This window comes from Panthera pardus, unplaced genomic scaffold (genome assembly GCF_024362965.1).
Source record: "Panthera pardus isolate Hobbes unplaced genomic scaffold, ASM2436296v1 HiC_scaffold_26, whole genome shotgun sequence".
NCBI classification, from domain to species: domain Eukaryota; kingdom Metazoa; phylum Chordata; class Mammalia; order Carnivora; family Felidae; genus Panthera; species Panthera pardus.
Window position 1 is genome coordinate 33,490,055 of NW_026526832.1, and position 13,275 is coordinate 33,503,329.

Below are 13,275 nucleotides of genomic sequence, written 5' to 3' on the forward strand. Positions count from 1 at the left end.
TTTAAGGGAGCCCAAGGGCAATGCCAGACACAAGGCGGTCTTGTTTGACACGTGGACGCGTTTGGGAAACTTCCCTTGCTGTCCGATGTGTCCAGGGTGCTCTCTGCCGCCTGTGGTCACACCGTAAACATCATGCCTGGGCTGGCTCAGTCCTCAGACTCATGTGCCAAAAGCGCTTGAGACTTTACCGAGCACTTCTTCACGCATTCACTGAATTCACTTCACGCATTTAAGCTCCAGGATGACAGGGCCGGCAAGAGGCACGGACCCGCCCTTGCAGGGCTACCTCCCCCCTGCATGGATCCTACCGAGCCTCAGTGCTGAGGCAGAGGACGACACACGGAGCATGTCCTCCGCGTGCGGCCACCACCACTGCCCATCTGTCCCCACCAGTCCTGCTGCAGTATGGCCCCAGGGACCCTGCCACGGCTGTTGCAGGCCACGGGGCACCGGGGAGCCTGGCAGCGCAGGATGACAGCAAAGCAAAGGTTTCCCACCATCCGGGCCCCTTGATGCACCTGCCCCCCGGGTGCCTCCCCCTCCCTGGGACACGCCGATGGGGCTGACAGTCTCCCTCATTTTAGAAGTGAGGGCACTATGGCTCAGGGGCAGGGGACAGGACATGCCTTGAGGACAGAGCCAGGATGCAGGACCGGGTCTCTCTGACTCTGAATCCTGCTTCTTCCCTCAGTACAGCTGCACGAGGCCAGGGGTGGGCTGGGAGAGGCCCGGGAAGCCGCAGAAGGGGCCAACCACATCTTTGCCCTCAGCCGCCCTGCACAGACACACGCGCACACACACACACACACACACCCACTCCTTACCGTCATTGTTGGTGTCCATCTGCCGGAAGATCTTGTCCGTTCGTTTCTCCGGGGTGGACTCGTCCTCGGGCATTTTCATCACAGAGGACACCATCTTGTATATAGCCTGCAAAGAGACACGGGGAAGATGTGCTCGGAGATTCTGGAATGTTTCTGGGCAGATGGGGCCGGCGTGAGCTTCCACGCAGCTCACGGCAAGGCACGAAGAGGTCGGGATGTAGCAGCCTTCGGGACCCTTCCTCAGCTTTCCAGAGGAACGTTTCTAGAATGTTCCACGGTGACTATCGCAGATGGCATGCTGAGCAAAGGAAGCCAGACCCATTTATGTGAAGTTCAAGGCAGGCAAAACAACTCCACAGTGACAGGGGGCTGAGACTGGGGGCTGTCTAGGGTGGGAGGTGGGACAGTGCCCGGGGAGGCCCCTGAGGGAGCCTTCTGGGGGGCTGGGCATGTCCGTAACTCACCGAGGGTGGTGGGCACACAGACATATATGTACAACGATCCACATGCCGCACAGAAAGCTGTGAGCATCTTAATGTGTGTCATACGTCAGTCTAGAACAGGAAAGATTTAGTCCCTGAAACCCATAGGGAGAAAACCAGCCCAGAAAGAGGCAGCAGTGAGGTGGCATAGGTCTCTCCAGAAGGATAGAAGACCTTCTCTTTAGAGCACTGCCATCCGCGGGCTCACCACCACCACGGGCCATCCCTGTGTGTCTCTGTCCCGGGGCCCAGCCTGGACACGCGTCCCCGTGCCGTGGTGGGCACAGGCGTGCGTGTGGAGGGGCCATGAGGAGGCCAGCGACCATCAGAGTAACATGCAAGGAGGAAGGGGCTTCCGTGCAAGTGGCCTGACTGATACCCCCATTCCTGAAACAACAGACCAAGAACAGCAAAAGTCTGAGACTTATTATAAAAGCAGGCATTAAAAACACAAAAACAAAACCCAAAAAAGAATGGTCCCTGAGTGAGTTTTCCCATATGTATTATGTTCCCCTGCTCCTTGCCGCCTCTCTGTTTTCAGGGCAGGGGCAGGCCTGGCCTGGTCCCGTCTCCCACCAGCCTCATGGCCCAGGTGAGCTGTGCCACACGGGTGTGCATCTTCCTGAGACAGGACACCCTCCTGGGCCCGGGCCACCCCTCCTGCCCAAGTGCAGAGCCAAAGGCAGCACCAAGCGCCTCCAAGGACTTGGTAGGTAGGCTTCTGAAGGACTTAAAACAGCAGTCCATTCTGGGGCAGCTGGGAGGCTCAGCCGGTTAAGCATCCGACTTCGGCTCAGGTCAGGATCTCGAAGTTCATGGGTTCCAGCCCCTCGTCGGGCCCTGTGCTGACAGCTCAGAGCCCGGAGCCTGCTTCGGATTCTGTGTCTCCCTCGCTCTCTGCCCCTCCCCTGCTCACACTCTGTCTCCCTCTCTCTCTCTCTCTCTCAAAAATAAATAAACATGAAAAAATTTTTTTTTCTTAAATTCAAAACACCAGTCCGTTCTGCGAAAGATGGAGGGATGGGTATCCCACCTGGCAAGCTGAGGAGCTATGCGAGGGGACAGGGGAAGGGCATGCCTGGTTGCAAAAGGGCTGACGGGTAGGGCGGGATGAAGACATTCCGGGGAGACAGATTTCTTACTTCTCCCACCCCTTATAGCTACGGACCGGAAGCGACGAATGGACCACAGAGTTCCCCAAACCTGTGTCGATTTATTCTTTGTGAAGACCACCTATTGAGAAACAGGCCACTCGTGGCCGGTTTGATGCTCTTTGCTCAAGACTTCGTTCCTGAGCTAAGAAGCTGCTTCCTTCCATGTAGAGGACGCCTCTTCTGAGGAATTCTAGAACCGGCTCCCCCAGGCTCCAGGAGAGGGGGCACAGGGGGGGCACCAGGAAGGAGCAGCTCCGGGGCCCCTCTGGCGAAGTGAACAAAACTTGGTTTCTTTCTGGAAAACAGCCTCACCTGCCAGAGCTCCTGACAGGCACGAAGGTGAGGCGAGAAGGTCTCATGAAGAGGTGTTCCTCCTGTGTCTGACTTATTCCGGGGCCACTAACGCTTCTGTTCTGCTTTACAACTGCGCGTTCCCGGGGACATTACAAGCTGCCGGCTGCATTCTCGAATACGGGGATTCGAAAAGGTCTCCTAGCAGGCGCCTTCCGCAAGTATCAAGGGACCCCTGAATTGTAATTTTCAGCTCTGTTCTTTCTTAGGGCATCACCTCTCCGAGCCTCAGATTTTGTGAAATGCAGAGAAGGGCGCTGGCGCACAGGGTCGTGAAGAACAGATCAGAGCCCTTAGGCCCCGGGCCTGACGCATACAAGCAACTGATCGAGAAACCCGGGCTCTTATCATTCCTATTGCAAGGCCCCGCCGGGTTAGGTGACAGCCCGGCACCTTCAAAAGCGCACGGTGCGGGGTGGGGGAGGGGAGCGCCCCGGCCGAGAATGACCCGACGCCGCGGCGACCGCCACACACGTGCAGGCGGGCCCGGCGTGGCGCGGAGCCGTACCTGCACGATCTCCAGCATCTCGCTGCGGCTGATGTAGCCGTTGCCGTCCAGGTCGTACATGCTGAAGGCCCACTTGAGCTTCTGCTCCAGCTTGCCCCGCGAGGTGACGCTCAGCGCGATGATGAACTCCCGGAAGTCGATGGTGCCGTCCCCGTTGGTGTCGAAGGTGCGGAAGACGTGCTCGGCGAACTTGGAGGCGTCGCCGTAGGGGAAGAAGTTGGCGTAGATCTTCTTGAACTCGTCCACGGTCAGGTGGCCGGTGGGGCAGTCCTTGAGGAAGCCCTTGTACCACTCCTGCAGCTCGTGGTCGGTGAACTCCGTGTTCTCAACGCAGGTCCTGCAGCACCTCGGGCCGCAGCTTGCTGTTCTGTTTGCCCATGGTGGCCGGCGGCTACACCTGCAAGACAGGGCCATCAGCCGGGGGCACCTGGGGCCCGTCCCCCCCCCCCCGCCCCCCACCGCCGCCTGCAGCCACCGTGGGGCGGCCGAGAAACTCCCCCTGCGTGTCGCGCCCGGAGGGCTGGAGACGCCACCCAGCCGTGCATGGGAGGTCTCGGCCCGTCTAGGACACCCTGCAGGAAGGTGGACCCTGAGTCCCGCACCCCTGGCAAAGCCGAGCTGCCCCATGCTTGCAGCGAAAGACACATTCTGACTTCCGGAATGTGGAAATGACTCTGTGTGTGTGTGTGTGTGTGTGTGTGTGTGTGTGTGTGTGTGTAGGGGGGGATCGCAACTTAAAATCAGCGGAATGAGGTGCCTATCAGGTGTCCACTGGGTCTGTACAAGAGTTGAGGATTCAGTCCTCACCCTCCTGACGAAGGTCCTGCCACGTGGATCGCACCCCCGGACCCCGGGGTCTGAATAGTTCTTTCTTTCCTCTCTCAGGCACCACCTTCCGGCTTTCCCCTCAGAACAGGTGTCCAGAAACTTTTCAGGAGTCCCCTCTCTGTTTTGCCTCTGAGAAACTCCCGGGGACAGGGGGCGGGGGGCGGGGTGGAACTAGAGGGGCCCGGGACAGTCCTCGATTCTCAAATGTCACCCGTAAGCGACCAGGCACCCGTGGGAGCACAGAACCTGCTCCCCCCAGCGGTTTCCCACCCAGCCTGCACAGAAGACCGGTCCTGGGGTGGTGTCACTATTAGACACGGACACAGCTGTCACCTCACGGCCTCATTTTATTTGCTGCCTCTGGCAGTAACACATGAACATGGCTTCGTCATTTTTCGAGCACGAAGGAAAACACAGTGAGAGGAAGATGTCTTCTGCCCCAGTCCCAGAGGGGACCACTCTGAACGGCTTGTGTATTTGTAAGCTCTGAACAGTATGCACCGAATCCCCATCAGGAAGGGGAACAGATGTGGTTCATCTCGTCTCCCCGGCATTTCCTCCTTCGTCCCCATCCTGGGCTTTATTGGTTTTATGACACATATCCCTGTTTTTACTTGTTATCTTTATAACTCTAAATTATACACTTCAAGTTCCCTTCCTAACTCCTATGGAGGGCGGTTTGGCAATGTCTTTCAAAATTGCAAACGCCCAGCTATCCCATTTTGAGGAACGTCGCTAAAGACACTTCGACCTGTGCGAACAGCCCGTGCACGCTGCTGCTTCCTGAGCCGCTGTCTGTAATAATAACGCAGGCCTCCGTCATCACGTACCGAGAAGCAGCGATCAAGACGCATTAAAAAACAATTTTTTTTAATGTTTATTTATTTTTGAAACAGAGAGAGACAGGGAGTGAGCGGGGCAAGGGGCAGAGAGAGAGGGAGACACAGAATCCAAAGCAGGCTCCAGGCTCCGAGCTGTCAGCCCAGAGCCCGACGTGGGCTCAAATTCACAAACCATGAGATCGTGACCTGAGCCGAAGTCGGACGCTTAACTGACTGAGCTGCCCAGGCGCCCCTCAAGATGCATTTTTAAGTGAAAGGAGAAAGTTCAGAGCAGCTACGTAGTTTGCTACCATTTGTGAAAAAAGAAAACACTATTTGTGTGCATATTTCTGTGTCTGGGAGGACCTATTTAGGGCATAACACTGGCCAGAGAGAGACGGCTGACGGCCAAGAGCCGGACAGGGAGTTTTTAACCGTAAATCCTTTTGCAGAAATTTTAAAATGCCAAACTCTGTGTATGTATTTTCTATCCGAAAGCTAAATATACAAAAATAAAAATAACCAAACCTCTATTTCTTGGTCAAGCACCTTGACTCTTGGTTCTCTCTCCATAAGATCAAGCTGTCAGTCCCGCCGCTCCTTCCTTCCTTATCAGCTTCTGTCGTGGGCACTGGTATTTTGACAGAGTCAGGGTTTACAGTCTCTTTCTGTTTTCTTACCTATAGGTTGGCCCTAAACAGTGGACACCAGCAAGTGCCTGAGTAAGTTGGCTGTCAGCTTCCTGGTTAGGAGAGGCAATGTCAAGGGCAGGACCAAGGCAGGGGGATCTGCTTCTGCCCCACCCGAGTCCACCATGAGGTCACCTCGCCAACTGCAGTGTGTTCTAGAACGAGGCCACAGGGTCCAGATGGGGGATCTCCCGTGCCTCCACTGGCCAGCTCTCTGAGCCACCCCAGGGACTGGGGTGGCGTGGGCCTCCTAGCACGCTCTGGGAGGCCCCCCAAAAGTTCGGGTGCTAACATATAGCTGATTCAACTTCCGGTCCTTTTGGAAATTCAGATGTTTTCCACGACCACTGTGGTTGCTACGTTAAAAAAAAAAAAAAGTGAAAATCGAACATCAGACACCAAAATGTCTGGCAGAAGAAGACAGACAATCAAGACACCCGTTAACATCTCTGTCCTGTTGGAAAAAGCTCTAAGCCAGCTTTGGAGATGTGGGCTCCCTCTGGATTCTGCGTTCTTTACGATCGCTCTTGGGGCCCCAGCCAGACGAGCTCCCGGGTCCTTCCAGGTGTCACCCTGGAGGGCCTGATGACGGCACACCAGGATGGCTCTGTGCCCAGAGAGCCCTGCCGGGCGGGCAGGGCCCCGTGCCCCAGAACTGTGAGCGCAGGATGCCCGGGACGGCTCAGCGTGGCAGGTCTGTCTCCTCAGGCGCCCTCGCGTTATGGTTGACTCCCCCAACAAAACAAACAAACAAACAAACCAAAAAAGATGTTGAGGTTTTAAGCCCTAGGACCTGTGACTATAACATTATTTAGAAACGGGGATGTAGGAAGTTAGGATGAGATTATTGGGGTGTCCTTAGAAAAAGGTGACAGTTGGGTACAGACAGTAAAGAAGGAAGCCACGTGGAGAAGACAGAGCCATCCACGAGCCCAGGAACACCGGAGGTTTCCAGAAGCCAGAACAGATGCTTCCCTACAGCCTTCAGAGGCCCCTGCCCACACCTTGACTCCCAGCCTCCAGGGCTGTGAGGGAATACGTTCCTGCTGTTTAAGCTGCCTGGTCTGTGGGACCTTGTTAGGGCAGCCTGAGCTGACAGACACCAGGGGGGGCGCGCATGTGCATGGCTCTGCTGGGTCAGGCGCCCCTCAGCCCCACAGATGAAGCCCCTTGCCCACCAGACCCAAGGATGGGAGCTGAGGGCACAGGAGAAGCCGCCTGGGCCTCGGGCCAGGTGCCCATCCTTCTCTGCCCATCCACGGGCTCGCCTGGCACTCCAAGGCGGGGACCAGATCCAGGCAGCCCCGGGTGTGACCCCGACACCCGTCCCCTGAGGCTGGTCCCCTCACTGAGGCGCCTCTTGCCCACGCCAGCCTCCTGGGTGCCGTGTTCTCGCACACGCACGTGCACACACACAGGGGGAACTCGAGTCCGGGAGGCCCCTGGTGCCGCGTGGGGCCCCCCGAGGGTGACTCTGATGAAGCTACACTAGCCACCGAGCGGGCAAACAGGCAGCAGGCAGGGCCCTCGGAGCTCAGAGCCGTGGACGCCCTCTGTGCTGTCCCCAGTGAATTCTCCCTGCTCCCGTCAGGATCCCTTTAGTAACCTGCTCACCGCACGCCTGCCTCTGTCCGTTCTGTTTGTTTTTTTAATTAAAAAAAATTTTTTTTTAACGTTTATTTATTTTTGAGACAGAGAGAGACAGGGCATGAAGGGGGGAGGGTCAGAGAGAGAGAGGGAGACCCAGAATCCGAAGCAGGCTCCGGGCTCCGAGCTGTCAGCACAGAGCCTGACGCGGGGCTCGAACCCACAGACCGCGAGATCGTGACCTGAGCCAAAGTCGGCCGCTTAACGACTGAGCCGCCCAGGCGCCCCTGTCCATTCTGTTTAAACAGCCTCCCGGCCTCCTCCATATCCTGTCACTCAGGACTTCTGAACGGCAAACTCTGGACTGCAGAACTTTTAGGCCGGTGGCCGGCAGGTCGCCTGCGACTCCCAGGGTGGGGTGACTCACTGTGTGGCTTCTCCAAGGCAGCCCCACCTCTCTGTGTCTGCAGAGCAAGGAGGTGGGTGACGGGCCTCGGAGCAGCACCCGACCCAGGGCTCCCAGCCGTGACCTACCCCCCCCCCGCCCCCACCCCGGCCAAGACTTCACACACTTCCGGCCCGGTGCTACCTGTGCTTGAAAAGGGGCTCATCTTCCATTTCCCTCATCAGTTCAGCTGCTGTTAAACCCTTATCTTTTCCATGCTCCTCGTAAACTGGGGAGGTCTCCCGGCCAGCGTCCGGAGGGTAGAGAACACGGGCCTCCCCCCCAACGCACACAGCGGGCGGCACCTCGGGTGGCTTCGTCTGCACCTGCTTCCCTCGCTTCCCCCTCCCCTGACATCCTCACGGGGGACGGCGTAATGCGGTGTGTGGCCAGGGAGGACCAGCGCGAGCAGGCCGGGACAGCCGCTGCTCTAGACCCGTGTGACCCGAATTCACCTGGGAATGTGACTGTATTCCGAGACCGGGCCTTTAAGAGATAATTAAGGTAAAATGAGGTCACTGGGGTGCGTCCTAATCCAATCGGCCCGGTGTCCTTAGAAGAGGGGCTTGGGACACAGATGGAGGGAAGGCCGCGTGAGGTCACAGCAAGACAGCCGTCTCCAAGCCAAAGGGAGGCCTCGGAAGGAACCGAACCTGCTGACGCCTTGATCTCAGACTTCTGGCCTCTGGGGCCGTGAGAAAATCAATTCCTGCTCTTGAAGCTGCCCGGTCCTTGTTACTTTGTTGCAAAAGCCCTGGGACACTAAGACAGCTGTCCCTGGGCACTGACCTGAGCAACAACAGTGGGGCAGAAGCCCGTGCCGGGCACCGTGCGGTTCCCCCAACCTCACTCCTGAGCACCAGCAGCAGGGACAGCCAGAAGGTCCATGGACTGTGGGACAATTGGCTTACTGTCAGGCCCTTCGCGTAGATCAGTCCCACCTTACCAGCGGGGAACCAGCCCTAGAGGCCCGGGAGGCGAAGGCAGCACTCGGCTCAGGCCCCACATCTTGCTGAGGGCAGCCCGGGGGAGGTGGGTCCACATGGCCCCGCAGGGCAACACGGTCACAAACAGCCACCTTGGGTCGTTAATGGCACATCCTTTGCCCTGATTAGCAACCCCGCCCTTTTCACCAGGGAAACAAGCGGGCTTCTGTGAAGTGCTAGGCTCTGAGGGCTCAGGATCGGTCCCTTTAGGACCCACTCACCTCCCTGAACACCAAATCGCCCCTCCGAACAATGCTATCAGTTTGCCTCAGAACGCGTGTGTGATGTATACACTCACAGACCCCACAGAAATGCCAAATTCCTCGCACCTCCTCTGCCCGAGGTAACAGGTGTTTATGGAAAGGAAGGTACCAGATCCGGGAGAGGGACGAGGCCGGTCAACCCAAAGCTAGAAGGTCACAGGCAGAGGGCACGGTGATGTGCCTGGGGAGCAACTTCGTGCTTGGCCAGACCCTTCCCCAGTGTGTCACCTTCGGGTGACACACAAGACTGAGAATCCAGACTCCCAGCCCCTCCCTCTCCGTGGGCTTCCTGAGTATCACGACAGTGTGGTGTGAGGGGGCCTCCTTCCAGGACTAGGGCTCCTTCCCGCTCTGATAGTCTAAGACCCCTGGGTCTAGAGGTCCAGGCCGAAGATTCCTATGCCTGGAGCTGACGTAGGGAAGGCTCTCCTCCCAAGAGGTGACCCTCTCTGAAGAAAGGCATCGAGTCCGGGAAGGTGGTACAGGATTCCCTGGAAGAATCTGGAAACGTGTGGTCTACAGATCTGTGTGCCTCACCACACCCCACACCGTGTCCTGAGCCATTTAATTGTGGGGATGCTTGCCCACACGTGTCCACCAGCCGGTGCTCTGCTCCCCCAAATCCCAAGCCCAGGAGTGCAGGCCGCCCCGGCTCTCAGCCTGTTCTCGGGGCCTGGTGCCAGGCTGGGTGCACAGGGGGGGTGTGCGTGCGGTCTGTTCCAGCCCATCCGGCCCTCTGAATGTGCACCCTGGTTCTCAGCGCTCTGGGCTGCTTATGGCACAGGCACCTATGGATGGGGCACAAGATGTAACGTGACGGGGCGGGGGGGAAGCTCCAGGGAGGAATCACTCCTTTTCCATGGAGGGGACAAGACAGTTTGCCTAGGAAGACAGCACGAGGAATCAAAACTTAGGCCACCTCGGGGCACCTGGGTGGCTCAGTCAGTTAAGCGGCCGACTCTTGATTTCGGCTCAGGTCATGACCTGACGGTTCGTGAGTTCAAGCCCCGTATCGGGCTCTGCACTCACAGCGAGGAACCTGCTTTGGATCCTCTGTCTCCTTCTCTCTGCCCTTCCCCTGCTTGCATTCTCCTCTCTCTCTCTCTCTCAAAAATAAATAAATGTAAACAAACAAACTCAGGCCACCTCTAGGGAGCACACACCAGACACTAGGGCACTGGGAAGGTGGGGGTCATGCTTGGCCAGGCCGGGAGAAGGCAACGTCATCTCCGTCTTAGAGACAAAGAAGTGAGGCTTCCACGGGGCACGTGCTTGTCTGTGACCTTCTCCTTTCATTGCCTAGGTCCATGGGCGGTGATGGAGGCCACTACGGTGCCCCCAGCTGGCATCCACTCCGCCATGAAGTAAGCCCATGAATACGAAATAAATCTCCCCGTGCACTGCCAGTCCCTCACTGGACCGGCTCACATGTGCTTACCAAAGACTCGGACGAAACGGTTAATACCAAGAGCCTCGTTTTAGCTCTCTCCTGGAGGCTCTCAGCCCAAAGCAAGCGGCCTCGCAGGGACGAGGGACAGCGGAACCCTGCACGCACGGTGACCTCTCTCTTACTAATTAAGCCAAGGCACCAACCTTATTGACGACTGGCCGGCTGGAAAGACAGACGACAAAAAGCCAGCGTTTCTGCAAAGACAAAGCCATCACCCCCATTTCCCAGCAGCAACGTCCCCTCCCTCCCCCGGCCCCGGTGGCCAGGCAAACAAACACCCAACCCTCATCGGTAGACCAGAAAATCTCACTCTCCTCTCCACTGACGGATGGGGCGAAGAACGGACGTGCCAGGAAGGGTGATCAATTTGGGATCAGAGCCACCTCTCACTTGGCTTGAAAAGCCTCGTGGCCACGCAGGGCTTGGATCAGACAGGCAACGGCCTTTCGAGCATGTCAAAGATGACATTTTAATTCACAGCAATGAAGGAACGGGGAGGGGGTTAATGTAGCGCTTACGCCCATCTCTCTGGCTCTCGGTGACTCTGTTATTGTTTTTAATGTGCTAAATTAAAAAAAAAAAAAAAAAGCACGCATGTAGCTGGGGAACCCTAGGAAAATATTTAACCCCAAGTAGGTCCTGCCAGCAAATTAAAGCCTTTTTAATGGCAGAGTTCTACCAACCGCCTGGTGAGGCTCTTGGGAACCAAGGGCTCGAATGTGCCATTAATCACAGCTCCACGCTGGCTGGTGGCATGGGTCACATTTCATCCATTGCTTTAAAATGCTTTCAAGTGAGATCTCCAGAGCTCACTGGGCCACGCAGATTTACAAACACTTGGAGAGAGACAGACGGGGAAAGGCTGGAGGAACCAAGTCCTTACAAAAGGCCAACGCTCCGGGTGAGGCTGGGAGGGCGTCTGCTGCGAATCTGAACTTCAAGGGACCAGAGGGCTTTTGGGGATGACTGCTTCCTCTGTCTGGGGTAGAGCAGGAAAGCAGGGGCTGGAGGGACAAGCAGAAAACAGGCGATTTGTGCCGTTTCCCATGCAGCATAAGACCTGGTTCTTTCTCCTGGTGACCCATTAACAAACGGACTAATGCCGAGAATCCGTCCTTCTTGTCTCCAAGTAAGCGGGTCAGAGGCAAGCCGCATGCAGCCTTGGTTTCTAGCGCAGCTGCTCTGGGGAGGGGCCAGTCCTGTCCCAAGGGGTCTGTGACCGCTGTCAGAACCAAAGCAAGGGAACGGCGCGCTCTGGGGCGGCTCAGGCTGCAACGCGGCTGGGCGGACGCTAGAGGGCGCAGGCAGGCAGGATCCTCGGACCGAAATGGAGACCCCGCCTTCCCGACCCCGCCCCCCACACCAAGCCACCTCCACGTCGCGGAGGGGTCTCAGTCTCTCTGTCTATAAGCTAGACACGTCCAACAAAGTAACCACCAGCCACATGTGCCTATTGAGCACGTCAGATGTGGCCCGTCTGAATTCGTATATGTGCTCTAAGAGTATCAAATACACACTGGGTTCTGACAATACATAAAAAATAATGTAAACTATCTCAGAGTCATTTTTCTATCCCGATTACATGTGGAATGATAAACGATACCGTCTGAGATATCGTGAGTTAAATGAGTCATGTTGGTAACGTGAATCTCATCTGTTCCTTTTTACCTTTTTAACGTGGCCTACCAGGAAAGTTAACATTACATATGAATGCGGCCGATTCTGTATTTCTAGTGGCTGCCAGCACTCGGTAGCTCCTTGGGACAGTAGATCTGGGGCCACCAAACAAGAACCCTTGAAGCCCGTTAGCACCCTGTTTACAGGCCCGTTGCAAACTGCCACCCAGCTGGGAGGGGTCTGTTTGTTTCACTCCTAGGTGCCCACAAAAGAAAGGGTGCCCACGGCATTCACATCTCATTCACAAGGACACAAGTGAGTCCCACAAGTTTCAAGACCTCTGCTAGAGGCCAGCTGCAATGACGGCCTACCTAGGTCCTTAAGGTGACGGAGCGGCAGAAAGGGGGTGGTCCTCCTCCACTTCTGGGAGAACAGAAGCCCCTGGGCGACATCTGGGGGAAGAGGCGGTCAGTGACAGACACCCTTGGGAGCGGACAGCTAACAGGGCGTGCCCAGATCCAGATTGAGCTCACTGACTTCCAGGAGCTCATTTTCAGAGGACTTCCTGAAAACCTGCTGCATCCAGTTTTACCGGCTGGATGGGCTCCAGACCCGTGACCTTGATTGAGAACTGAACTTGATTGAGAACCAAAAACCCTCCTGACTTCTGTACCCATCGCCAGCAGCTTAACTCCCCAGGACTTCCTAAAGCTTTAAAATAAAAGGAGGGAAGGAGGGAGCTGGCCAAGGCAGAGAACTCCCCTTCCGGTCCCGAACCTTCCTTTCCACTTAGCCGAGACTGGAATGCCCTAAGTGAGGGCTGGGAGACGGCGCAGGGTGGGGGGGGGGGGGGGGAGAAATGGGGGAAAGGAGAGAAAAATCCCCAAGACAATGTTCTGTCCCTCGAAGAAGCTGCTAATGCCAACAGGAAGAGGAACTGTGTGTGTCCCTCCCTATATACCGTGTGCCTCCGAAAACACTGCTTCATGGCCTCGGCTGCCCAGCAAACTTCTACTCAACCAGCAAAGCCCAACTCAGACGCTCCTTATTCAGGGATGTATGTCCTGGGCCCCGAAAATTGCTCTTCCCTCTGACCCCCTTCCCATTTTTTAACCTATTTCTAATATGACCTCAGCTTGTGTAACACCGTTTCCTTGTGTCCTTCCTTCATTAGATTGTGAGCTTATTGAGAAGAGAATAAATACTTCGTTCATGCCAAACCATGTTCTGGCCCCAAGGCCTTTGCCTTTGCTGTTCCCTACACCTGGTC

The 13,275-nt window shown here is 56.5% G+C and overlaps 1 protein-coding gene across 1 annotated transcript in view; it reads right to left on the minus strand.

Moving 5' to 3' along the window:
• Nucleotides 1–13,275, minus strand: part of HPCAL1 (hippocalcin like 1) — a 104,540-nt gene that overhangs the window by 2,758 nt on the left and 88,507 nt on the right. The window contains 3 exon segments of the mRNA XM_053891162.1: nt 810–930; nt 3,320–3,646; nt 3,648–3,716. Coding sequence (XP_053747137.1) covers nt 810–930; nt 3,320–3,646; nt 3,648–3,698 — 499 coding nt within the window. The 5' untranslated portion in view covers nt 3,699–3,716.